This window comes from Pseudorasbora parva, chromosome 3 (assembly GCF_024679245.1).
Source record: "Pseudorasbora parva isolate DD20220531a chromosome 3, ASM2467924v1, whole genome shotgun sequence".
Lineage (NCBI taxonomy): Eukaryota > Metazoa > Chordata > Actinopteri > Cypriniformes > Gobionidae > Pseudorasbora > Pseudorasbora parva.
Window position 1 is genome coordinate 48,099,616 of NC_090174.1, and position 27,755 is coordinate 48,127,370.

Here is a 27,755-nt window from a genome sequence, read left to right on the forward strand (position 1 = left end):
GAATCATATTTTATTGTTATCATACATGTACATCCAGTGCAGTGGCAAGAGATCTGTGCACAGAGACACAAAACGCAGCACTAAATCGCAAAAGGCAGGCATAGGAGACAACTCTCTGGACTCACAGGAACAACTGCAGACTTCCCATCATGCCACACACATACCCACTGTACGTTTGAAAAGGCAGAAATACAAATGACAGAATATACCATTGAGAAGTCAAGCTGAAGAAACAAAGACAGTTTGACAGTAATAAAAATATATTTGACCTCTAGATCTTTTCTGATGAAAGCCACTTGCTATTGTTTTATTGTTACTGAGTTGTATCTTAAGATTCAATAACCTTTGATATGCCTGATTATAAGGGAACAGAATTTTGCAGTTGGCAGCAAGTGAAAGGACGAAGAGAGGTGCTCTCTCAAGTGCTGAATTGTAACAAATGAAGACTTTGATGTCAACTAGATACGTAACTGGTGTCAGCGAAAGTCTAACTCTATGAATGGCTAACATTTAACCAGCTTAAATGATGGTAAATGATCCTTTGAAAAAAAACAAGATAACAGAGACCACAAACTGGTGCAATGTCTGATTTATAGCAGCATCCTGTCTCTGCTTCGATAAATAGATAAAAGTTGTCATGGCCTCCCCAATGGAATGCCGGGAGTGGAGTGTAAGGCCCTCTTAAAAAATAAAAAATAAAATAAATCTTTCTACTCGCTCTCATACTAAACCTGTCCCAAACACACATACTCTTGTGCTATCTTTCAACTTCAAGACTTCAGGACTTCTTTCGCTCCTCACCTAAACACCCCCAAATGCTCTTCAAATCCTTTGAATGTATAATGGTTTTCACGAGTTAAACTGCATAATGCAATTTTAGGTCTATTTTCAACCCATTTTGTGTTGTATTCTCTGGGAATGAGGCAAAGGGAGAATATTTTGTGATGGAAATCTATTTACCTTTTCTCCGGTCTGGAGTTTCATAAAGAGAAACCTTGCAACCTTAAGTGGAGGAATGTGTCATTAATGGACTGATTAAATCAAAACCAAGCAGTTCTTAAAACAAATAAATCTGCTATTTCTTTGTGGACACGCATTGTATTTTACAGAAAATATTCCCCACTTCCACCTAAAAACAATTTCTTCTACAAAGTCTTTCCAAACCCTTCTGTGGTGTTCCTTAGTCCTGTGATCCAGAGCTGGAATGTGGAATCCCTCCAGGACTGTGGTCTGAGGCCCGTCCCATCATCTCCTGACCCCATTCTCTGTGACTGGACTCCTGGAGGCCCCGTCCTGTGGTCTCTATGGGCAGTGCACAGGAAGCAATAGCAGCCAGCAAACAGCAGCAACAGTACACTGACAGAGTCAGATACACTGATGATTCCAGCATCACCTTCAGGAAGGAAGCAGAGATGGATACATTGTGTAACCATTTCTTTGGATCACGCATTCACATTGGGGTTAGTGAGATTTTTCAACGAAATCTCATATGCTTGGCAAGTCTGCGTTTATATGATACAGGAAAAACAGTAATACTGTGAAATATTATTACAATTAAAAAAGTAAAATATATTTAAAATGTAATGTATTCCTGTAATGGCAAAGCTGTCATTACTCCAGTCTTCGGGGTCACATGAAACATTTCTTATCATCACAGTTGAAAATGGTTGTGCTGCTTAATATTTTTGGAGAAACAATACTTTCAGGATTCCTCGATGAATAGAAAGTTAAAAAATATAACAGTATCTAATAGTTATAGACAAAAATGTTCCCCACAACAAATTCAGAATAATATTATGTACAACATTAATGAATCATAATATCTTCATTAACATGTACACACATATGCACAGTTAGTGATTGACTGATTGTTTTTTCTTCTCTTTGTTTTAATCTGGTGAGAAACTCTTTGAATTGTGGATGTTCGTAGAGTTCTTTTTTGCGAGCTGGACACCAAATCATGTTGCTAATATGAGCAACACAGAGAAGAAAAGAAAAGAAAAGAAAAGAAAAGAAAAGAATTGTCTATAGGAAATGTATTGTCTATAGGTCTATAGGTAAGTTTATTGTCTATAGGAAATGCATTTATTCTGTCTTTGTATGTCATTTATCACTTTCTAGTCAGTGTGTCCACACCTGTGCCACAAATGGTGTGATGAGAGCTCCAACTCGGGCCATCCCACTACTGGTGCCCAATCCCAGTGCCCTCGTCGCTGTGGGATACACCTGCAAAAGACAACAAAAGAAAGATAACCATGATCTTCTCATTGAACACTGAACTATTACTTAACCACTGAGTGAATAGATTTACATGACCTATATGAATCTATTATTTCACTTAAAGGGTTAGTTAACCCGAAAATGAAAATTCTGTCATCAATTACATACCCTCATGTTGTCTGACAACCATAAGACCTCCGTTCATCTTCGGAACACAAATGAAGATATTTTCGTTGAAATCCGATAGCTCAAAGGCCTTCATTGACACCAATGACGTTCAATGTACAATCATTTTAAGAAGCAAAAAGAATAGTTTTTGTGCGCAAAAAAAAAAAAAACGACTTTATAGTGATGGGCCAATTTCAAAACAAAGATTCGAACCGTTATGAATGAGTGTATCGATTCATGAATCAGATCGCCACAGTCATGTGACTTCAGCAGTTTGGCAGTTTGACACGCAATCCGAATCATGAATCAATACGCTGATTCATAACTGTTTGAAGCTTTGTTTTAAAATCGGCCCTTCACATAAGTCGTTATTTAGTTTTTTTGAGCACAAAAACTATTAATGTCGCTTCATAAAATTATTTTAGAGACACTGTAGTGAGATGGGCTTAACAACGTCTTTAGTGCCTTTTATGGGTCTTGAGAGAGGAAATGACAATGTCAATGAAGGCCTGTCTGAGCCATCGGATTTCAACAAAAATATCTTCATTTGTGTTCTGAAGATGAACGGAGGTCTTACGGGTGATGAACGACATTAGAGTAAGCAATTAATGACTGAATTATAATTTTTTGGGTGAACTAACCCTTTAAGTTTCTTCAGCATTCTTCAGATAATATACACTCGAGTAACTATGTAACTACGCAAAAAAATGACCTCAATGACAGTAATGTCAAAGTCAGCACAGAGTGTGTAATATTGAACCCTCTAATCATCTATCTGGACATGAACTCCAGTATAGTTAATGAAAAAACGTAGGATGTGTGATGGGAAAATTATAATCACTGATGAAAAATATTGATTATTTAGAGTGTGCTTGTATTCATACATGAGCTAATATGTGTCTCTGCCATTCAGGACACTTCTGTGCGATGTTTAACACTCTTACCATGTGTGGAAAACTACTGAGAGGGATTGTTTTGGCAAAGGGGGTATAAGAGATTGTGACTTCTGTTATGTCTTCGGTTCACACTCGATGCAGACCCTGATGGTTTAATTTTTTTGCCCCTACAGATGACAAAGTGGCATGTTGTATTTCAGGTGAGTTGTTGCAAGGACTGCCAAGTGGTGGGAGTGAGCCAGAAATTGGACATTTCCCAAGGTCAAAATCCTTCTCAAACGCAGCTGTTGCCTTGAGAGAAACATTCAACACCACATTGACAGTCGACAGGCTTTACTCTCCTAAGAATTTATCTGCCAAGAGTGTCAAATTTTTGCTGTGTTTCTATTGCTATCTTTTATTTACACGCCAAAGAAGGATAGAACTTGTCTTTGAGCCTCAGTTCTTCCAAGAAATATAAATTATATATAAACTGATATTAATGGAAAGAGTTCTCACCTCAGGGGTGTACACATATGCAGCCTGGAAACCTCCAGCAATGAAGGCCCTCGCAATGAAAATAAATACTGTCAAAGAAGTCCTGCAGTAAAGGGAATATAGTTAGGCTATATGTCATAATTTATCTTCAGATATGTCACATTACAAAGAAATACTAGTTTGATTTTTCCATGACATGTAGATGTATGTTCACATTTGAGATTAACACAGGCTTGAGAGCTCTAGATAAATGTCCGTAATGGATGTGCTTTCTGACCTTCCCACACAGCCGTAGAGCGGCACAATGCAGAGGGAGAAGACAAAGAAACACAGTGCCATAGTCTTCCTCCTTCCTAGACGATCAATTGCCCACAAGGTCACCAGCAGGCCTGTGATACATCAATCAATATGTTCATCACACTTTCTTTTTGCCATATGTTATGTAAAAATTAGATGTTAATGGTGTTATAATTCAATGTTCTACCTGGAAACTCAGAAAGTGTGGTCCATAGAAGGTCTTTGTAATCATCTGAATTCAGATATTTACACTCCAAACTACACCCTGGTTCCCTTTTTCTGCCCTTCCCCCCTAGGCAGTGACACACAACCAATATATGCGTACAGAATACATTGGTTGTATTTGGTTAGTATTCTACCACACTATAATTCGAAATGTATTAAACATACTGATTTACATACTATTTAAAAAAACAAAACATTAAGCAGCATAGAGTATACACCAATCAGGCATAACTTTTTGACCACCTTTCTAATATTGTGTTGGTCTCCCTTTTACTGCCAAAACAGCCCTGACTCCACTAGACTCCACTAAACCCCTGAAGGTGTACTGTGGTATCTGGCACCAAGAAGTTAGCAGCAGATGCTTTAAGTCCTGTAACTTGCCCAAAGCATCACACTGCCTCTGCCAGCTTGCCTTCTTCCCATAGTGCATCCTGGTGCCATGTGTTTCCCAGGTAAATGACGCACGCGCATCCGGCCATCCACATGATTTAAATGAAAACAGGGGTGGACAGGGTTCAGCATTGGCACCCTGACTGGTCTGCGGCTATGCAGCCCCATACGCAACAAACTGCGATGCACTGTGTACTCTGACACCTTTTTATCAGAACCAGCATTAACTGGAGCAATATAAGCTACAGTAGCTCGTCTGTTCGGACCACATCGGCCAGCCTTCGCTGCCCACCTGCATGAATGAGCACGTGACCCTGTCGCTGGTTCACCTCTGTTCCTTCCTTTGACCAATTTTGAAAGATATTGACCACTGCGGACACCCCACAAAAGCTGCAGTTTTGGAGATGCTCTGACCTAGTTGTCTATCCTTACGCTTGCCTGTTTTTCCTGCTTCTAACACATCGACATTGAGGACAAAATGTTTACTTGCTGCCTAAATCATCCCACCCACTAACATGTGCCGTGATGAAGAGATAATCAGTGTTATTCACTGTGATAATGTTATGTTTGATCGGTGTATACTGCACAGTATATATATGGTATTCTATTCCATAGCCTTTACATTTTTATTGTGCTGTTTTTAAACACACAATAGCTGTCACTCACCACCACAGGCGCCTCCCTCCTGAAAAAGCTCGGTGGTCAGCAAAACCACACCATAATATGAGAATGCGTTCGAGAACCTACAACAGAAAGTGTACAACAAAGCAGAATATGAAGTAGCAAAAAAAAAACATTGTGAAATATTTGAGTGAAATTGTGAAACAAAAACACAAGATCTGATCAATCTCAAGGGACAAAAAGTCCTTTTGAGGATTAGTGGACATTGCATTCATGGTTTAATGACTGTTTACACTGTAAATGATAGGACTCCTTTACCATATGAACCAGAGCAGAACAGTGGTCCAGCGCAAGGGTGGAGAGAAAAGATCACTAAGTTTTCCCCTGTCCTCCTTAAACACAGAAAACCACAATTATACTCAAAATAAGGAGAGATAAAAAATACAGTGTTCATCATTTTTCTTCAGGATTCTTTAAATAATAGATAGTTGTAAAAGTGTAATAGTATTAATAACAGTATCTACCGTAAAAGTTCTATATAGACAAAAACATGAACTTACATGTGTGGTTTCTAGTTTTTCCAATAAATTTAGAATAATTTTATGTACAAGCATGTTAATGAATCATAATTTATCCATGAAAACATTTACACACATATGCACAGTTGTTAAGTTTTTGTCATATATCTGGTCATATTTCATAAACTCTTTGCATTATTGTAGTTAGTAGAGTTAGTTTTTGCGAGCTGGACTGAAGGTTTCCCACATGAGCAGCACAACTCAACATTTCAGACCGCCACAGATTTGATAGAATTGTATTATAGGAAGTGTTTAACTCTTTTCCAGTAAAGAAAGCCATAAATCATATGCATAATGTAATATCCTAATATAGAAGTATATTTAACTAGGACATTACCTGTCTGGCCACTATGAGTTTTCCCAGCGGCATAGGGACATTATTCTCTGTAGCAATGCGTTTGAGTGTGTTCAAAGCCTTCTCCTGGTTTCCTGTCAGCACGTCGTAACGAGCGCTTTCTGGCAGCCACTGTTGATGTGCATTTTACATTTTGCTCACTATATTGTTTCAGACAATATATTGCTCACACCACAAAAAAACTATTCATATCTAGCTCTAAGTGAGAGAACAAATGGATATTTGACAGCTGCATACTTACAAAGCAAAAAAAAGCAAAAATGAAGAGTGGAATAGTGGAGAGGGCCAGCAGCCAGCGCCAGCCCAAAGTTGGCATCACCAAAATAGCCAGCAGCACTTCAAATACTGTACCCAATGCCCAGAATATCTACAGCAGATCAGAGATAAATCCATAAGCTCTCCTGGTTATGATGACTTCATGTTTTGTTTCAACTCATAACTGAAACGCTTTAATTAAGGCTATGGTATCTGTGTCTAAACAATAGAATAGTATAGAATAGAATAGAATAGAATAGAATAGAATAGAATAGAATAGAATAGAATAGAATAGAATAGAATAGAATAGAATAGAATAGAATAGAATAGAATAGAATAGAATAGAATAGAATAGAATAGAATATTACCTCTATCAACAGAATGCAAGTGGCTCTGGACCGCATGGGAAGAAACTCGGCATACAATGTTACTCTTAGAGGAGAGACCAAATGTTTCTGTCAGTCTCTGAATATTTAATGATGTTGTAAGATGAAAGTGGCACATTCTGATTAATCACAGAAATAATAATACAAAAATAATACTGGAGAACCTATAAGATTCAACGTTAGGTTAACATTTGGCAAATCTCCTTACCATAATTCACTGAATGTTTGTACACAACCATTCAAAAGTGTGATGGGATGTAGATAGAAATGAATATTTTTATTTAGCAAGGATGCATTAAATAAATCCAGTTAAAGGACAACTCCGGTTAGAAATGACCCTAGGGGTAATTAACAGATGGTTACCGAGTAGATTGTTCTCTGGGATGCGTTTTCATGAAAAACGAATGTAAAGAGTTTTATCTCTTAAAACAGATTAGCTTATAGCGCTTGTCTATGGGGCACAGGGTAGACACAGGGTAGTAAAATTAAATCACTTAATACCACTAACAAGGCTCAAAATAGCCTCACAATAACACGGTAGCATAATGAGGGTCCCTACACGCAAACCGAAGCATCGAAAACATTGTAAGTGTACAAACAGTTTAATAAGAAGATACTTTATAAGCACAGTGCATCACGCGTTCACGGACAGGCACCATCTTGGAAAACAGCCTCGACGAATCAATCCACGAGTGCTGTTCTAAGTGAGCTGGTCGATAGGAATTAAGTTTGTGAAATGTAATAACATGGACATTTTTATTTTTATTTATTTATTTTCTCTGTTGCGTTCAGTGTTTTCTTCCGGAAACAATGGACCATATGATATACCAAGTCACAGTTCATCACTTAGAACAGCACTCGTGGCTCGACGAGTCGAGACGTTTTCCAAGATGGCGCCTGTCTGTAAACGCGTAATGCACTGTGTTTATAAAGTATCTTCTTATTAAACTGTTTGTACACCTACAACGTTCTCAATGCTTCGGTTTGCATGTAGGGACCCTCATTATGCTACTGTGTTAGTGTGAGGCTATTTGTTTTGCCATGTTAGTGGTATTAACTAGCTATTTAATTTCACTACCCTGTGCCCCATAGACTAGTGTTATAAGCTAATCTGTTTTTAAAGATAAAACTCTTTACATTCGATTTCCATGAAAACGCATCTCAGAGAACGATCTAGTCTGTAACCATTCGTTAATTACACCTAGGTTCATTTCTCACCGGAGTTGTCCTTTAAAGTAAAGACTTTGACCTATTTTTAAGAAAATGGCCCTTTCTATTCAACAAAAAAAGAATAAAAAAATAAAAAAAGTATCATGGTTTCCACAGAAATATTAAGTTTTCGAGACCGATAATCATAAGACATGTTTGAGCATCAAATCAACGTATTAGAATTATTTTTATGAAAATTCTAATTCAACTTTGCCATCACATGATTAAGTTTTAAAATATATGTAAATAGAAAACAGTTATTTTAAATTGTAATATTTCACAATATCACTGTTTTTACTGCTTTTTTCTTTGAATAAATGCAGCACTGGTGACCATAAAATGCTTTCAAAAACATCCTGACCCCAAACTTTTGAACGGTTGTGTATTCATTTAGTTTTGTGTCACACTTACGATTGTGGAGCCCCTCCAATACCGAAGCCCACCAGAGCTCTGAGGAACAGGATCCATCCGTATATAGGTGCAAATGCACTGAGGAGGCCATAGAACAGGGTCCACAATACACTCATCTTCAGACCCTACCACAACACACACAGCTATAATCATTCTTCGGTGGTGCACAGTGAGATAACAACATTTGTCCAGCTATATCGTTGCACATACTGCTCTTAATTCATGAACATACTCACTGTTTTTCTCCCATATTTATCAGATATGTTCCCCCATAATGAGGAACTGATCATCATTCCAATAAATACAACCTGTTTCAGGGAAGGGGCGAAATACATTGTTATTCACAACAATGTGGCTAATCAGGCACACACATTCATGAGCAGCAGATGCACAGCTTAACAGTACAAGAAAACCAATCCTACTGCCAAACATATCCAAAAAACATGAGAGGAGTCATTATTGACTAGTGTAGTTGAATAGTGTACAGTACCGAAGTTAGCAGTGCCACCTGCCAGCTGGGCAGTGCCCACTCACAGTGCAGTTGAGGGGCCAATATACTGAGAATCATCATCTCCATGGCGTCGGCCATCTGCACACAAATAAAATCATCTGCACTATGGAAACAAACATAGCAACTACTAATTATGACTACACAATTGGTGGATTTTTGTTTTAAGCATTATTTCAACTTATTTCAATAATCGCTTTTAACAGTCAGAGAGTTGCAAAAATTCAAACGCACCAAAATAGCTCTTTAGCCCCGCCTACTTCCATGAAGCACTGCAAATGACCTACCTAATCGAGGCAATCTTCCTATGCTCTCGGAATACTTAAATATTTGACTACTATAGTATTTTTTTCCTACTTGTTTGCTCTATCTGCTTGGTTACAAACATTCTTCAAAATATCTTCTTTTGTGTTCAGCAGATGTAAGAAATTCATACAGGTTTGGAACAACTTGAGGGTGAGTAATTGATTTTAAATTGAATTTAAATTTTTGGGTGAACTATCCCTTTAAGTACCGTCAATACTTCTTAGCTTCAAATAAAAGTTTGTAATGTTATGATTCACCTCATAGCTGAAGCTTTAAGATGTTTTTTTTTTAAATACCTAAGGGAGAAACCAGCGCCTCTGAAAAATTGGGTTGGCACTGTTTCACTCTATTTTACAGTGTTGTGAGTGTACAGCAATTATTCCCATTCTTATGTTTTGAGTATTGTTACCCATGAAAGTCCAGTCAGGATGGACAGTTTCCACTGGAATGTCCCGAAGCCAATGGCTTCCACTGCATCCTCAACCATGAAGGTATCTGTTGAAAGAGTAACACATGGAGAGTAGCCTAGCCTTAAACATGTTCAGTAACCTGTCTGATCATGTAAATTTAGCTAGGCCTATCCTTTATAGGACGCATTTAACATGCTCACATTTATATATTATTATAGTATTTGTTAATATTTAGATTTAGCTTTTATTTTAGTATATAAAATTCTCATTTAGTTTTGGCTGATCATACCATCAGTGGGGTTGGCAAATTCCCGAGGCACCGGAGCACCATCGGCCAAGGAAACGGACTCCATATCTGTCCGTCCTCCGTCCAACTGCAAAGCCTCTTCCCTACTGCCACACTCATCCTCTGAGCGAGTGCTTTCACCTGTACGCCGAAATTTCACCACTCTGTCAGAAACACAAACAGGCAAGCAGAAAATCAGGTAATTCAGATTGACACATTTTTGTAGTATTGCATACTGCTCTGAACCACTGACTAAAAAAACCTGAAAGGGGAGAATTCAGAATGAAATATCCGTTTTATTATTTGCAGTGGATATTTTCTAAGAATTGAAGAAAGACAACATAATAATGCATGACAGCTAAATGCAGCAGCATAGGCATCATGCCCATACACAGCCCATACACATCATGCAGCCAATATATGCATGCTGTTTATTGTTTATACTCTATATTTCTTTGTGCCCTGACAAAATTTAACAATTCACAAGATTGCTTTCCATGCAAAATGCTGAACAGTAGGCTAGATTATTGTAATGCTCTACTAGGTGGTTGCCCTGATGGCTTAATAAACAAACTCCAGCTGGTCCAAAACGGAGCAGCTCGAGTTCTTACTAGAACCAGGAAGTATGACCACATTAGTCTGGTTTTGTCAACACTGCACTGTAAACATAAACATTGTATACATTTTAAAATCTTGCTAATTACTTACAAAGCTCTAAATGGTTTAGCTCCCCAGTACTTCAGCGAGCTCTTAGCACATTACATCTAATGTGGTCTCAAAAATCTGGCCAGTTGATAATACCTAGAATATTAAAATCAACTGCAGGCGGTCGATCCTTTTCCTATTTAGCAACTAAACTCTGAAACAGTTTTCCTAGCATTGTTTTGGAAGTAGACACACTCTGTTAGTTTAAATCTAGATTTAAAACACACCTCTTTACTATGGCATACACACAGAACATTATCAATTTATATTATTCTGATCAGTTAAACTATTGTTTTTCGGCTGCATTAATTAGGTCAGCCGGAACTGAGAACACGTCCGATTACACCTAATGTACTCGTTACATTATAAACACCAACCGGGCTGTATCCAGATCAGATGGTGGACCTGTGCAAGACATGACCAACTGAAGTGTTTGCAGAGAACGTGTCAACTAGACTCTCCTCTTTAAAGGCCTCATCGACACGGCATCCTCAATAAACCCATCCCCGGCGTGATGACTGATATTCAATCAGATGGAACTGGACAAATATTCGGATTATTACGATCTAATATGATCTGTAATGTTGCCAGAATCATAATCATACACTCTTTGTTCGTCGGCCAGAGGAGAACTGGCAACCCGACTGAGCCTGGTTTCTCTCAAGGCTTTCCCCCCCCATTCTGTCATCTGATGGAGTTTTGGTTCCTTGCCACCGTCACCTCTGTTGCCTTTTGGCTTGCTTCGTTGGGGACACTAAATATTCAACTATATTTCTGTTCTGCCCACATTGATATTATGATAGTTGAACTGAGCTGGATCACTGTTTTCTCCAGTCGAATCAAATTCTGTTGCATTATTTTCCTGTTAAACAATGTGAAACAATCACCATTGTAAAAATCGATATATAAATAAAGGTGACTTGACTTGACAGTTGTAATAAGGAAGTTCAAAATAATTAATTTAACAGAACAAACATCTGCATATGGAATACAGCTGCATGCATGACAGAATGATGCACGCTATAAGTGCGGCTGTTGTCAAGGAGCTTCCTGTTTGTGCATTCCCTCTCCTGGCGTTCTAGAAAGAAAACACAAGCAAAAGCCAGCATAATGTGCGAAGAGACAGTGGAGTGATGTTTGAAACTGTGACTCACAACCGTCAGCCTTTATAGGGCAACTGGATGACAAGCATTTTCTCACTGAATGAAAACTGCTGTTTAAAGACAACAATAACAGATGCTCTAGTGGTAGACAGGGGGATTTTACTTTACAAATATCTTCGCAGTTATGAAGACAAATTGGATCAGGGAGCAGTAAATAAGAGCAGCACACAGATATCCCATGGTTTGATTACAGTAATTGCAGTGCTCACCGCGACACTATGAGCAATAAAGCCTTCATGAGCAGACAGGCAATGTAATTAAACAAGACGACCTCTCCGCGCTCAGCAGAGACAAATAGTATTTCAAACGCATTCAAAAAAAACAAAACAAAAAACAGGATGATATAAATCATCAATGACAGGACCGACCTGAGCACTATTACTGACTGCAAGCATAAAGAAAATGCCAAGAATGAAGGATGCTAGTGACGATTTCCATAAAGCATGGAAAAAACCCCAAAGCCTAGCTGAAACAAGCTCTAGATCAACAATTAAGAGCGCTGCCATCGTGATTTCTGCACACCATTAGATGGGGACTGGGCCTACTGCCAAGCATACGCAGGCAAATAATTCAAAACTCATATGAATCAGTGGACAACCTTTACTGCAACACAGATGAATGAAATAATGTATCAGGGAATTATATAGAGTTATACTATGTTCTAATATCCACCTAAAGCACTTTACAATCATATCAGGGGGTCTCTCCTCAACCACCACCAGTGTGCAGCTCCACACGGATGATGCGACAGGGGCCACAAAACAACGGTGCCAGTGCGCTCACCACACGCCAGCTATAGGTAAGAGGACAGAGCCATAGAGCCAATTCAAAGGATTATTGATAAGCCAATGGAGGGAATTTGGACAGGACACTAGGGTTACACCCCTACTCTTTACGAGAAGTGGCATGGGATTTTTAATTAACAAAGAGAGTCAGGTCGTCAGTTTAATGTCTTATCCGAAGGATGATAATAACTAGGTTGAATACCAATGACAACATGACAAATTTATTTTTATTTTTTAAGATGCCACCGATGCATTGGGTGATCATCAAGACCAACATGTGTTGCTTTTCAGGATTGACCTCATTCTATATTTACATTCTATATATGTGTTGTTGTTTTTTTCGTTGCTTTGTCGAAATGGTTTGAAACTCTGTGACTTTTGTAGTAGTTAGTATGTGACCACACACAAAAAAAATCATGGACTTGATTTTAAAAAAAGTCACACTGTTTGCGGTGAGAGATTACCGCCAAAGAAAATGAATGGGAAATATGAAAAAAGAGAGCAATTTTTGGCGGGTAATATCTACAAATCAGTAACTAGTCCCATGTAACTAGATCACGTTATTTAATTACAAAACAAATGTAACTATAATCAGTTACAGTTACTTATGAAAATGTCAATGATTACAAAGGGGGTTACATCTGAATATGTTCTGTAAAAAGCTATGGTATGTTTAACAATATTAAAAGGTTAATTCACCCAAAAATGAAAATGATCCCATGATTTACTCACCCTCAAGTCATCCTAGGTGTAAATTACATTCTTCTTTCAGACGAATAAAATCAGAGTTATATTAAAAATGTCCTGGTGTAACAGAGGCCAGCTAGTAGTCACTGTGCAAGTAAACCTCACTCCTCTGACCTCAAGAGATGCTCTAGCGACTGACCCTCGAGTTTGCATCCTTTAGCCTCCTTGTTAGAGCATCCGACTCTCATGCCGGTGGAGCCAGTTTCGAGTGCCGCTTGGAGTGGGCGGTTCGAATATGAGGGATTACCATAGAGTATTGGTGCCGTGACCCGGATGGGTGTGAGGTTTAGGGGGGTGAGTGTAACGGAGGCTAGCTAGTAGTTGCTATGCAAGTAAACCTCACTCCTCTAACCTCAAGAGACACTCTAGCGACTAACGCTAGAGGTTGCTTTCGCCTCCTTGTTCAATCATCCGACTCTCATGCATGCCGGGTCCGAGTCCCACTTGGAGCGGGCGGTTGGAACAGGAGGGGTTACACTGGCTCTTCCAATCTTTATAATGGCACTGCCTGTTGCTCTGTTGAAGTCCATTAAAAGTGCATCTATATCCATTAAAAACTGCTGCACACGGCTCCAGAGGGTTAATAAAGGCCTTAGTGAATGTATGCTTTTGTGTAAGAAAAACATCCATATTTAAATGACGACTTCTGACGAGCACGAGCGTAAGTGGTGTGGTGTGGTGTGGTGTGCGATGTCGTCAGACGTAGCGCAATCATTTTGAACTGCGAGAAAGGATATATGATGGATATTGATGCACTTTTTGAATGGACTTCAAAAACAGAGAGACAGTCACTGCCATATAAAGCTTGGAAGAGCCCGGATATTTTTAATATAACTGATTGTATTCGTCTGAAAGAAGAATGTAATTTACACCTAGAATGACTTCAGGGTGAGAAAATCATGGCATAATTAAAAATTTGGGGTGAACGAAATCTTAAATTTGTTGCTTTGCCTGTTTTTGATGTGCATGATGCTTCCTGCCATTTAAAGGCCATTTAGTAAAGTGATGCTATTCTAAAGCTTTTCTATTCTCATTTAAATTTCCTGCACACCACGTCTGCTAATTACATCAATCTAGCCTGACAAGCCAGACCCACATCAAGATGTTTGGTCAGGAAACTCACCATTGACAGGGCTCAATCCGAGGGGCGGGATAAACGGTTGTCTTTCAAACTCCCTCTGCACGCGATAGGATAGCGCTACAACCAACCAGAGCAACGAAGGTGAAACAGAGCTTGTTGATAGATTAAACATTCGCCGTATCCGGTCTGCTAAACTCCGAACACATCTTTCCTTTTTAAGAATGACTTCAGTGCCGCTCTTTGTTCTTTTCTCAGAGAAAAGCTTAACTCCAACTCTTCCAGAGTCGCGGTCAGAGCTGATTCGAAAGACCGCCGTTCGCCAGTTTCTGTGTTTACTAGAAGCACGCAAACGCAACTCGGCCGTCGTCATTATGGCCCCGCCCACCGACTCTATACCCGATGTGATTGGCCCGTCCAGATTGTAAGGAATAGGGTGGGTATTGAGAAGGGTATTGAGAGGGCAGATTAAATCTGCTGTCGCTAGGGTGCGTCTAGATTTCTAGGCTAACATCAGTCCACATTGCCGCTGAAAGCTTTAGGCTACAACCTTTCTGACAGTTGCCACCGTGACAAGTGATAAAAATGTGTTCCAGTTCTGGAAAATAAAATGGTAATACAAAAGTAATGTAAAAATTTGATTCAGTTACATCAATAAAGTAATTTAAATAGTTACATTACTTATTACATTTTAAATAAGGTAACTTGTAATTTGTAACCTATTACATTTCAAAAGTAACCTTCCCAACACTGGCCATGATGCAGAAAAATACACACAGATGGGTGACACTAAAATATCAGTGCACACTCCACAATCCACTCACACCACCCTCAAACATATATGAACTGGTGTGACTATAACACAAAGTGGGTTTTGACAAAGGCAGGAAATATAATCCATAATTCAGCCACAATACTGTAAAAATGAACAGCAAAGAAGGGGTTACATTTACACAACAGAACAGTACACAGCAGACAACCTACATGAACACACACACACTTACACACACAACACACTATTATACACACACACAAATGAACTGGTGCGGCTGTAACATTACAATATGATTACATTATTGATCAAGCTCTGACAAAGAATTATTTTCCAATTTGTTAAATTGTTATTGTATTTTGATTTTATATTTAACAAAATGTCTTTCTCTGTGTTCAGGTTTGACTGTAGTAAAAATATTGGAAAAAACTGACACTTCAAATCAACATTTCAAACAAAAAATATCTAAGCCTTGACATAAAGTGTTATATCCAAATCAACAAACTAATAGAATTACATTTTTGTGTCTAAAAAAATTACTAAAATTTACAAGCCTCTTTATATAAGTAGAGCTACAGGAATCTAGTGGTTATACATGGCATTGCAGATGTTTTTCTTTTCTCACTCCCTCCAGATGACACTAATCTGCCTTCAAAAAATGGGATTTGGGATAACAGTGATGTCTCTATTTTAACATCAAATACAGCTTTTTATTGAAAAATAAAATAAAAATGTATTTTTTCATTGGGAAAATATATATAATATTTGCATAAATATTAATTAGCAACAAAAAAAGTCTCAAAATACAAAATTAAAAAAAATCTATATTATTGAACAAAAATATATACATTGATTTTACCGAGAATAAAAAGGTACATTACAGTTTGTCAGAACAATAACAAAGGATTAACAGACAAATCCAAAAACAAACAACATTACATTACAGTTAAATTATATATATATATATATATATATATATATATATATATATATATATATATATATATATATATAATTAAATAAATAACATAATATAATATAATATTAAATAAATAAAGTATATTTTATAACAGCTTTTTATTGTGAAATAAACAATAATGTTTTTCTTCAGTGTACTTAACCTTGGGTTAACATGTTTTTTTAAACCCTGGCACATTTGTAAAGGGCTTAGTGCTGTATTTAACCCTGGGTTAAGAAGCCCTGCCCCAGAAATAATTTAAAATGTGAACAATCTGAAAAGTCACAGAAAGGCAGAAATTGTGATCTGTGAGCAGAATGAGCGTCTATATGAACAACAACACAATTATACACAAATCACTAGGCTATTATTATTCAATGCAAGGTGTCATGCCTCCCAAACGTGCGTATCCATATTCTACATCAAACATCATTATGTAAGCATTGATTTATTTTATTTTTAAGTTGCATAAATATCAATGTCACGTTGTTTACGGCACACTCTAGTCGCTACAAATCACTAAAAGGACTTAAATGAACGGTGTTTGCATGATGGTTGAGGTCGCGTGCGGATGAAAGAAAAAGGATGAAAAGAACACTCACGGGAGCTGCCTTAACTGAAACAAATCATCGTCCATTATCGGTCTGTTCGTCGGGCTGCCGGAGTCTTTGTCTCATTGCCGTTACATTGCTGTCGAGTCGAGGCTGATTTCAGCACCACAGGCGTGAGGACAGTGAAGAGCTCAGAGTGGGGCGGCGTTGTGCGTGTGCGGAGCTGCCATGTTTTCTGCGCCTGTCGTGTCGCCGGTGGCGTCGCTCGCTCGTGCTGGATCTCTGCATAGGCTGGAACGCCCGTGTCATACCAAAGCACCAGGAGCGAACCGTGAATATGTTCTGGAAATGATGAATCACGACAATACACTCTTCCATCCATGAATTTCATTGATATTTTTCTCCATTCACTTTTTTTATTATTTGTATTTTTACAGGACTATATTATTTATCTATAAAAATAATTATGTTGTCAATATTCAATTAAACAAACATTTCTGTTACTGTTAATGAATTACATTGCACCATTTAAAACATTTACGTTTTTGGATTTATTTTACTGTGCCTTTTACAAGGTCAGACATTGTTTGAAAGCTAAATGATAATTCTTCACATCTAAGGCTCTTCAGCTTTCCATAATTAGTTGTACAAAATTAAGGTAACAGATTTTATTCTTGAAGAATTACAGACAAATTAGTAACACTTACAATTATGTTTCACTGGTTAGCCTAACATTCGTTAACTATTAGGCTATGTATTAACATAGGCTAATAAAGAACTGCACTTCTACACCATTTACAAATCTTTGTTAATGTTATTTTCAACATTTGCTAATACATTATTAAAATCAAATGTTGTATTTGTTAACATAGTTAATACTCTGTGTAGTAACACAAACAAACAATGAACAGCAAACAATTAATTTTAATAAGGAATAGAGATGATGGTAATACTTGATGCATATAGCAAAGATTAGATTTAACAGACAAAAAAATGTAATTCTACTGTAAATAGATGGCTTTTGGAAGCGAAAAAGTATGTTTCCATAGGTATTATAAATTAAAATAGGCTATTATGATGAAAATAATATTAAATAGGACAATAATAAATATATGTTTAACAGGTCAATACGTACATGTACTTTTATTGATTATTGATAATGCATATGTTATAATAGTGTTATTATATTAGTGTTATATTTTTATTGTAAAATGAAGAGGGTTTTCTTCAATGTTTTCTTCACACATCCAGTTACAAAAGTACAAGTATCCAAAACAAAAATAGTAACAAATTTGAATATTGAAGAGCTACCAACAAATCTAACAAAATTTGTACAAATCTGTACATGTCTTTCTTTCTTCAGTCAAAAAGAAATTAAGGTTTTTGATGAAAACCTTCCAGGATTTTTCTCCATATATATAATTATATATAATGGACTTCAATGGACACCAAACGGTTCAAATGACAGTTTCAGTGCGGCTTCAAAGGGCTTTAAATGATACCAGACAACGAATAAGGGTCTTATCTAGCAAAACAATCCGTCATCATTTTTTCTTTTTTCTTAAAAAGTTTTATAAGCACAAATGAAACACACTGAAACTGTCATTTGGACCTTGAACCGTTTGGTACCCACTGAAGTCCATTATGGAGAAAAATCCAAATGTTTTCATTAAAAACCTTAATTTCTTTTTGATTGAAGAAAGAAAGACATGAGCATCTTGGATTAGGCTACATGGGTGGGGGGGGGATGGGGGTGTTAGAAAAGATTAATTAAAAATGATAAATGATGGCAAGATAATACATTTAAAAAGAGATAAACCTATAGAGAAAAAAAACACCTATTTGTCATTAACATAATTATTTTATTATTAAATTATTTTATTATTAAATATTATTATATTTTATTATATTATTTAATTATTATTATTTTTCTTTTTATAAAAAGGAGGATAACTTAGAAATGCAGGCTAAAAAAGTATCCTCGTTGAGAAAGAATACCTACGAAAAAAGTTAGGCCAACTTGATGTTTTTGCTTTGTTGTTTGTTCAGGGGCACAAAACAAATCCAGATGCATGCATAAGTCCTTAAAAAGCTCTTGATCGTTATTATCATTATTATTTCTTTATTTAGTTTTTCTTTATCTAAAGAGTCTCTTATTTTGTCAGTGTATAACCTGCTTTCACATTATACCATCATTTGGGAATTATATCCAGCTTTGTTAAGCCAAGAGCATTTTCCCAAACATGAAACGTGAGTATTGAACGTTGGTTGTTTTTCAAATGTATTTTTATATACATTAAAAAAAAAACTCAGCTTTCCCAGGGCGCCCCTCAAACATATCCCTAGTTCACTAGTCAGGGCACTGATTAGGATTAGGACAAAAGTCCATTACGGGCTGACTCCATGATCAGTGCCCTGACCTTTCTTTTACTGTCTATTGCGTTAACTAGTGGACAAGGGATCTGTTTGAGACGCACCCCAGCCTTTCTTTCCGTAGGCAGGCTAGTCCTACTCCGCGGAAGGTCCGTCGAACAACAATGCGCAATGTTTAGTTCCGCACACGCGGGCGCACTGAAATATGCCTTGGTGCAAACAGGGAGCAACAGACAAGCTTGTTCGAGAGTTCTTACGCACTGGATCCGCTGCAAGGTTTGAGTTTGTATGGAAACGTGTGCAAGACGGCTGAAAAAGTGAATCTGTGTAGCTCAAGTAGATGCAGGAAAGGGCAGTTAAGATGGTCCCAGCTGTTGCACTAGAGGCCAGCAGACATTCGCTTTTAATTCTCTGTTTATTTTATTGATCACCACGGATGAATAAACATGCGAATCTGTCTTTTTTGCTTTTAACGTTAGCTGTTCTAGACCCAGTAAACTTAATTGCTGTAATAAATGTGGTCGGATGGTTCTCTTCATAGCTTGATAGCCAGCAGCTTATTCAAACTACTCAATTTGTCTTGACAATTGGTGTGAAATCAACACTTATAGGTATTAAATGATTCAGAAAGCTTTAATTCAGTATGAAATATGGCTTTAAATATTTTACTATTCCCCCCAAAAAGTGTGTTGTATGTAGTAATGGCTTATAGGGTTTTACTAGAGACCCAGACTTAATGCAAACACAGCTGTCAAGGTCAGAGGTAGTCTGCCATCTGCCACAGGTGTCCCTCTGACATGTTTGTTTGTGATCTGCTTCATGTTAGGATCTGTAAATGTGCTATTTAACTTTGCCACTTCATTTCAATCCAGTTGTCTGTGCTGGATGCAACCAACTTTGAAAACACTTCTTTTTTCTTCATGTTTCAGGAACAAGATGATGAAAAACTGGGGTGTAATTGGTGGGATAGCTGCTGCCATGGCGGCTGGAGTGTATGTACTATGGGGGCCAATTTCAGACAGGAAGAAGAAGAGAAAAGGTTAATTTTCTTTGTGTCCTAAAGTAACTGGTTTACTTAAACATATACATCACAATAGGGAAGAAAATTAACAAATGAAAATACAGTATATGCCTTTAATGTTTAGAAGTATAAAATATAAATTAGTAATCATTTTATGAAAGCAATGAGGCTTGGCTCTGTTATATTATGACTATAGTAACAGCTATAGGAGTTTTAGGCACTTCAGAGTGTTGTGACTGTGTTCATTGCTAAAATGTATCTTGTCTCTCACAGGCATTGTTCTGGGCTTATTTAATTAAAATAAGTATAAGATGTATTATTATTAATATTATTATTTAAATGTATAATTTCTCACACAGGTATGGTTCCTGGTCTGCTTAATCTGGGGAACACATGCTTTATCAACTCACTTCTCCAGGGCCTGGCAGCGTGTCCTTCCTTCATCAGATGGCTTGAAGACTTTTCCAGTGACAGCAGTATCCACCCAGAGAGGACAGAGAGAGAGACTCAGTTGTCCAGATCTCTGATGCAGTTACTTAAAGGTTATTTCCCATTCACTTCAGCTCGCACAAATGCACAGAATGTTAATGCACACTAAAAGGGTGATCTCTCCGTCTTCCTTCCTTCATAAAGCCCTATCAAGTCATGATCCCGGAGAAGATAATGTTTTAGATGCGGGAGGCCTTTTAGAAGCTCTCAGACTTTATAGATGGCACATCAGCTCCTTTGAGGAACAGGTAGGATATTTTCATGAATGGAAGGAATCATCAACATTTGTTTGAATTTTGAATTTCATTAAAGTTTATTAAAGACTGAAAATCAAGTCTTTAGTGCATCTATGTGGTATTTTTTAATATGCTTTAAGCCAAACCATGTACAAATACATCAGTAAACAACGTTGCTGAGTATTTTCTCCTCAAACCCGCAGTGAACCAAAGATGGTCTCAAAAACGTGAATTGATGTAACTCTGGCTGTGTCTGAAATAGTATACTCTTCACAGCCACTAAAAAAAGTATGTTCTATATAGTATGAATGTGTGTAGTATGAAGGTAATCTAGGACGTTCTACATTCGCCATGCTGTTTTCATGTGACCATGCGTCAGATGCATCGCTTCACTGCTATTTACACATTCTCTGAGATGAGTTAGAAAGAATTTTTTTGACTGCAGTGGGACTTTGACATAAACATCACAATATAAATGAGCATTTCTTGCCTTATCTCCTCAGGATGCTCATGAGCTTTTTCATGTTCTCACATCATCATTAGAGGAGGAACGGGAACGCCAACCCAGAGTCGCTCATCTGTTCGACATGCAAACACTGGAGGTAAAGAAGAGCAGTCACCATTAATGCAATATTAGGACTCAAAAGATGTTTTGTAAATCTAAAGAGTTCTTAATTAGAGATGATCCATAGACATTTCTTACCACTCTGCTGTTAATGCTTTCAGAAATCTGTGGAGTCCAAAGAAAAAAATATCAGCTGCAGAAGTGGAGGTAAATGAAGACTAACGTCTTTAAATATTTAAACTTTATATATATATATAATATATAAATAAATATAATATATATAATATATATATTAGGGGTGTAACGGTTCACAAAATTCACGGTTCGGTTCGATACGATACACTGGTGTCACGGCTCGGTTCGCTACGTTTTAGATACAGCAAAAATAAAAAAATTGGCAGATAAATTGCCTTTTTTTTATTTTTTTAAACTAACAAAGTATGATTTTTTTTACATTGAACAAAGATGGAGCTATACTTTACCCATCTTCTACGTAGTTACAGAAATTAGCTCTTTACAATAGCTCTCTCCACACTTTTTTCACACACTACTGCTTCTGTCATCCCTTTGGCCAAATCCTCACTTGTGTGACTCTCAAGGGGGCGTGTCTGAAGAACGTGGCTGTTCAGCTCCCATTCATCGGTAATGTAATGTGCCGTTACATTCAGGTAGCTTTGTGTAGCCCTTGACGTCCAGCCGTCTGTTGTCAGTGCAACCGCTGTTGCTTTGACCAATTGGTTCTCTATTTAAGCTTTTGTTTTTTAGTACAAAGCAGGAATTACTGGCTGAAATGGGCTAATGAAGGAACATTGTAACGGGGCTCAATTACTTTACTGTTTATTCTTTTTATCGTCTTGTTGTCGGCGTAAATGAGTTGATTGACATGACATGAATTATTCCCGCTGCTGTACCATCATGTAGCAAATGCGACATACCGTTGTTTTTAATCCATCACTCTTGCCAACACCATCATAGCTTACAGAGAATCCAAAGTTCACCAACACACCAGACCCGTTGGTTATTGGAGGATCTTCTATTTCTGGTCTGTTAAACGCAATAGCCATTTTGCAATGAGCATTCAGCGTGTACTGAGTAAGCGAGCACCTGACTGAGCAGTCTAAAAAATATTTGTTTTTTGTTTTTTTCTCTTAGTCAGGGGCATTGCCTGTTACGTCGTTTTGGTTATTGGCTTCCTTGTTGAATGCATAATATTATATTTGACATACTTTTTTATTTTCCAAATCTAATTAATTAGACCAAGAACCGTTCGGTACATAATGCGTACCGCGTACCGAACCGAAAGCCTCATACCGAACGGTTCAATACGAATACGCGTATCGTTACACCCCTAATATATATATATATATATTGTTGTATATTTAGTAGTTGTGTAACGATACCCTTATGTCAAAATCCATAACATTCAACCATATCACGATACGATATTGCGATACATCAAGACATGGTAAAAGGTTAACAAAAAATGTACTGTTGATTAAAATGCTAAATTTGGTGTTAAATTGAGGGTGGAAATCAATAGGCTTGTACTTTGCTGGTAACACAATGTACAGGACAATAGTGACACTAGAATTAAAATATTCATGATTCTGAAGCTGTAAATACAGATAGATTAGTTTTAGATTTATATACTTGCACTCTGTCACTGACTATATATTTATAATAATGTAAGCCACTTTTACTGGTAACATAAGACATTTGGCTTGTCTGGCTATCACCAGACCAAGCTCATTGAACATTGGTCTGAGGAGTCTGCTCTGTATTTTCCACTGCACAAGAGGCGTGATCAACAGGCAATGACCCATCTGTCATTGTGTTAAACCTGCCAATAGCGCGCCAGCTGGATAAGCCAGTCTGTGATTGGTTCCTGCAAAAGTGTAACAGAAGCAGTAGAACTGAATGTACAGGTTTCCATACTGAGGTTTACCCAGTCTAACATTTGGCATCATGAGCCTCAAATATTCCCCTATTGCGTACAATATACATATTCAACATTATATATATATATATATAGAAGTTTAATGTAATACTTACTGACAATAATTTTTTTCTTGCATAGTAATTTTTACATTTTTTCGGCGAACTATTCACAATACATATCACTATCCATGACCACAATACATATTGGTTCATTTTCATCTTCTCCAGGCCCATTACATCCAATTCCGAGTTTATGGAGGACTCGGCACCCTTTTCATGGCCGGTTAACAAGTTATATGGCTTGCAAGCGCTGTGAGCAGCAGGTGATCTTTTTCAGACTTTTTTCATATTACCGGTACTGTTTAAATGCACTTTTATAGATTTAAAAAATATTATGTCTACGGCATCTTATTGAAACAATGGAATTGTTAACCCTCTCCATTTCTGATTTCAGAGTCCCGTACACTATGATTCTTTTGACAGCTTGTCTCTTTCGATCCCCTCAGTACAGTGGGTAATGCAAACTTGTTCAATAATGCACAATTACATTTTACATATTGCAGAATGGCTCCCTTAAATATTTTGTCATCACTACATTCAAATATGACAGTTGACGTTGTACTACCCAGCAGCAAGCACCTTACAGACAAAAATGTATGCATATTATAGTTTGTGTATCATTCTTTCAGGGCCGACCTGTTACTTTAGACCAGTGTCTACAGCATTTCATCTCATCTGAAACCATCAAAGAAGTGGAGTGTGAAAACTGTACCAAGGTATTATACAAAATTTAGCTGGACGAGTTACTTTAGTAACACTGTTCCTCATCATCTATTTGCTGAACCGATTCTCTCGGTCTCTTTGAAGCAACAGGCTGGAGCGCTTGTAAATGGAGAAGTCCTTGAGAGTCAGAGGACGACATTTGTCAAACAGCTGAAACTTGGGAAGGTATACATGTTTGAAATTTGAAATAAATGCCCATTCACACCAAGAACTATATCTACTAACGATAACTATAATAATGTCCACACCAACGCACAAAATTGTTCTGTTTATTCTAAGCACACGCTACAGTTTTGTCATCTGTCTCTTTAAATGCTCAATGGATGTATTCTGATTGGCTGTTAATGTTTTTAATTGCTATGAAAGTGATTTCGACAATATTGTTCCTCTGTGCTGCTATTTATATACTTGCGGTGTGGATTTTTAAAAAAGTACAGAAAACAATAATAAAACTATGTATTTATCGTTAGTTATCGCCCTTTGTGTGAACAGGCCATAACAGCGCTCTTCAATAATATCCTGTTGGTGTGTGTGTGTGTGTTTCTTTTCACGTTTAGTTGCCTCAGTGCCTTTGCATCCATTTGCAGAGACTGACATGGTCTAAAGAGGGCACTCCCATAAAGAGACAAGAGCATGTTCAGTTTACTGAATATTTGTCTCTAGATCGATACAAGCATTGCACTGCTGGTCAAAACCTGCAGAGGACCAGCAGAACAAACAAGCCCATATCTGCCAAAGCTACTGGGGAACCAAAAGACAAAACCATTGCCAATGGTGTTGGTAAGAGATGTAAAGTCATTTCTGGTGGTTGTCAACATGATGTGATGCTGTTGTTTAGATCTGTAAATAAGGGGTTTACTCCAGATAAAGGTTTAATCCGTGAAACCAATCAAATCTCCTTGCCAATGCAATCCTTTTGCAGTAATATAATAATAATAATAATAATTATTGCTACTAATATTATTACAGTGAGGTTACAGGGAGAAGAGGTAAAGAAGTTGTAGGATTTTAAGTACTTAGGGTTAACAGTCCAGGGCAATGGGGAGTGTGGAAAAGAGGTGAAGAAGCGTGTGCAGGCAGGTTGGAATGGGTGGAGAAAAGTGTCAGGTCTGTTGTGTGATAAAAGAGTACCAGCAAGAATGAAAGGAAAGGTGTACAGGACAGTAGTGAGATGTTGTATTGTTTGGAGACAGTTGCAATGAGGAAAAGACAGGAGGAAGAGCTAGAGGTAGCAGAGCTGAAGATGTTGAGGTTCTCTTTGGGAGTGACGAGGATGGATAGGGTCAGGAATGAGTACATCAGAGGGACAGCACATTGAGAGGTTTTGGAGACAAAGTTAGAGAGGCCAGGTTGAGATGGTTTGGACATGTTCAGAGGAAGGGAAAGTGAATATATTGGTAAAAGGATGCTGAGGTTAGGTAAAAGAGGAGGTTTACTGATGTAGTGAAGGAGGACATGAAGGTAGTCGGTCTGAGAGAAGAGGATACAGAGGATAGGAATAGATGGAGGCAGATGATTCGCTGTGGCGACCCCTGAAGGGAACAGCCGAAAGAAAAAGAATTATTATTAATAATACTACTAATGCTATTATTATTATTCTATAGAATGTATGCAAAATACAATGTGTGTCTTAATATTATTTTAAAGTTCTGATTATATGAAAGATCTGGGAATATGGATCGATATATTAAAGCCAATTAAATATTCTTGTAGTTATTCTTTATTCTTAATTTTATTTATATTTTGTATTATTAATGCTATTATTATTATTATTCTATAGTATGTATTTAAATATAATGTTTATTTTTTAAATGTCTTGATTAAGATTATTTTTTAATGCTTATGTTGTCATTTAAATCTATGAATATGGATTTACTCTAGATAAAAAGTAATTCATTGTTTTTCTATTTTTATAATAGTTGTTGTAACTTATTATTGTTATAATATTTTTATTATAGAATATATATATATACAAAAAAAATCATTAAGATTAATTTTAGTTTCTTTTGTAGATTCAGAACATTGTAACAACAATAAGCCATTGTCCAATGGAACCTTTCCCTCTGTATTTCTACACTCACCAGGACTGAGCTCACAGCTCAACCTCACTTACGACTACAGGTAGATGCATGCATGTTATAAAGAGAACCAGAAAATGTACTTGATTATTTACTTTTTTTATATTACCTTACCTTTTTTATTTTATTTCCAGCGACTCAGAGTACCTCTTCCGCCTAACAGCTGTCCTGGTTCACCATGGCGACATGCACTCTGGACATTTTATCACTTACCGCCGTTGCCCTGCTGCTCCCCGTGGAACTTCTCCTTTTAGCTCCCAGTGGCTCTGGGTTTCTGATGATTCTGTGAGGAAAGCCACCCTTCAGGAGGCGCTCTCCTCCAGCGCATATCTGCTGTTTTACGAACGAGTACGAAGGCACGGTCTGAGGGGAGAAGAGTAGCATCTCATCTGACCCGGGTTACTTATTCTTAGTTTAAAGCTAGAGTGTTAACCCTTGCTCCGTTCCATTCTAGGCTGTGTACTATGTACGTACTATGGCCAAGTGCAATCGTGCATCCCTGTGCATGCAGTTTGCATGCATGTTTTTTCTGATCTCTGTGTGAGAAAGAGAGAGGGAAGACAAGGGTTCTGTGTATCATAATTTCCACCTTAATCTTGCTCAGTGTCTATGGCGGTTGTTGTTTTTAGTGAACTCCTAATTCTTTATCTGAGCGGAATGATGCCAGTCATGATTGATAGTTGCCACTCATATGGGATTCACATGGAGATTTGAATAGGAAAACTCTACATTTCATGATAATGTTTTGTAGCAAATTGACCCAGAATTGTTGCCTTCCTCATTAAGCTAATGGTTTGTTAGACAGAAGTAAATTTTACATGGTTTATCCTGTTTTTTTGTGTTTTTTATAATTAAAGATGGTGTGTCTCTGGCGATGGATTACCCATGGTTAATAATGTGTTTATGCAATTCACTTTTAACATGTAAATCCTACCAAATATTTGTCACATTTTGGTTAAAGAACACAAAACCATGGGATGGATCTCATCAGAAGTTTAGTGTCTACATGTAGACCAGTTTGTCTATAAATCCTCTTTTTTTATTATCTACAGTACTTAAAAGGTAAATTTAGCAGGAATATAAGAATGGTAACCCATATTCCAGATCCTGAGTAATCACCACATGATTTTCATCTGACATAAATACGACAGTCTACATACATTTCCAGTGTTATTTGAATTCCTTGTTTTATGTTGATTGTAAATTATGCTATTTGCACAATTGTATATTTTTATGGTATTGGTGTGTATGATTGTGTGGGTGAAATATTTTTTTCACATATAAATTAAAATAATTCTGCAACAGTAATATATTTCCTTTAACTGTTTTCCATTACTTCACATGTTTAGATTTTTTTACTTGAAATTGCCATTTACGAATGTTTGCAAATGAAAGAGGGGATGACTTGGAATGTAGTGCAATACGTCATCATTTTATTTATTTTTTGCTTTGTTTTTTATTATTATTGTTGTTATTTATTTAACTTTTTTACAGCCCCTGTCATCATTCATTTTC

At 37.2% G+C, this 27,755-nt stretch overlaps 2 protein-coding genes across 4 annotated transcripts; one reads left to right on the forward strand and one right to left on the reverse strand.

Annotated features, from left to right (window-relative positions):
* Positions 1-33: 33 nt before the first annotated feature.
* svopa (SV2 related protein a) lies at positions 34-17,137 on the reverse strand. The gene is made up of 16 exons (XM_067439281.1): positions 16,809-17,137; positions 10,002-10,162; positions 9,712-9,797; positions 8,979-9,077; positions 8,725-8,796; positions 8,489-8,613; positions 6,851-6,914; positions 6,469-6,594; positions 6,210-6,338; positions 5,613-5,686; positions 5,340-5,416; positions 4,246-4,350; positions 4,039-4,150; positions 3,783-3,864; positions 2,137-2,226; positions 34-1,393 (listed from the first exon to the last, which is right to left on the reverse strand). Exons 1-16 carry the CDS (start codon positions 16,841-16,843, stop codon positions 1,181-1,183), a joined length of 1,650 nt encoding a protein of 549 aa, XP_067295382.1. The 5' UTR covers positions 16,844-17,137; the 3' UTR covers positions 34-1,180.
* On the forward strand, positions 16,556-27,542 carry usp30 (ubiquitin specific peptidase 30). 3 transcript variants are annotated; one of them, XM_067439283.1, is made up of 13 exons: positions 16,556-16,642; positions 20,060-20,169; positions 20,511-20,693; positions 20,785-20,888; positions 21,380-21,478; positions 21,603-21,648; positions 23,608-23,702; positions 23,834-23,893; positions 24,069-24,155; positions 24,247-24,327; positions 24,720-24,942; positions 26,175-26,283; positions 26,375-27,542. In XM_067439283.1, the coding sequence occupies exons 1-13, from the start codon at positions 16,584-16,586 to the stop codon at positions 26,619-26,621; spliced, it is 1,503 nt and encodes a 500-aa protein (XP_067295384.1). In that variant the 5' UTR covers positions 16,556-16,583; the 3' UTR covers positions 26,622-27,542. The 3 variants fall into 3 exon arrangements, with proteins under 3 accessions (XP_067295384.1, XP_067295385.1, XP_067295383.1); XM_067439284.1 differs by lacking the exon at positions 16,556-16,642 and adding an exon at positions 18,936-19,007; XM_067439282.1 differs by lacking the exon at positions 16,556-16,642 and adding an exon at positions 19,136-19,406.
* The last annotated feature ends 213 nt before the right edge of the window (positions 27,543-27,755 follow it).

What these genes read in the sequence shown, in the direction of transcription:
- usp30 (XM_067439282.1), top strand. Translation starts at nt 19,336, where the DNA reads ATGCCTTGGTGCAAACAGGGAGCAACAGACAAGCTTGTTCGAGAGTTC. An exon ending in CAGGAAGAAGAAGAGAAAAG is followed by an intron (nt 20,170 to 20,510) that starts GTTAATTTTCTT and finishes TTTCTCACACAG; the next exon opens with GTATGGTTCCTGGTCTGCTT. An exon ending in AACCTCACTTACGACTACAG is followed by an intron (nt 26,284 to 26,374) that starts GTAGATGCATGC and finishes TTTTATTTCCAG; the next exon opens with CGACTCAGAGTACCTCTTCC.
- svopa (XM_067439281.1), bottom strand. Translation starts at nt 16,843, where the DNA reads ATGGACGATGATTTGTTTCAGTTAAGGCAGCTCCC. An exon ending in AGGTGGCACTGCTAACTTCG is followed by an intron (nt 8,797 to 8,978) that starts GTACTGTACACT and finishes TCCCTGAAACAG; the next exon opens with GTTGTATTTATTGGAATGAT. An exon ending in ATTGGAGGGGCTCCACAATC is followed by an intron (nt 6,915 to 8,488) that starts GTAAGTGTGACA and finishes CTCTCCTCTAAG; the next exon opens with AGTAACATTGTATGCCGAGT.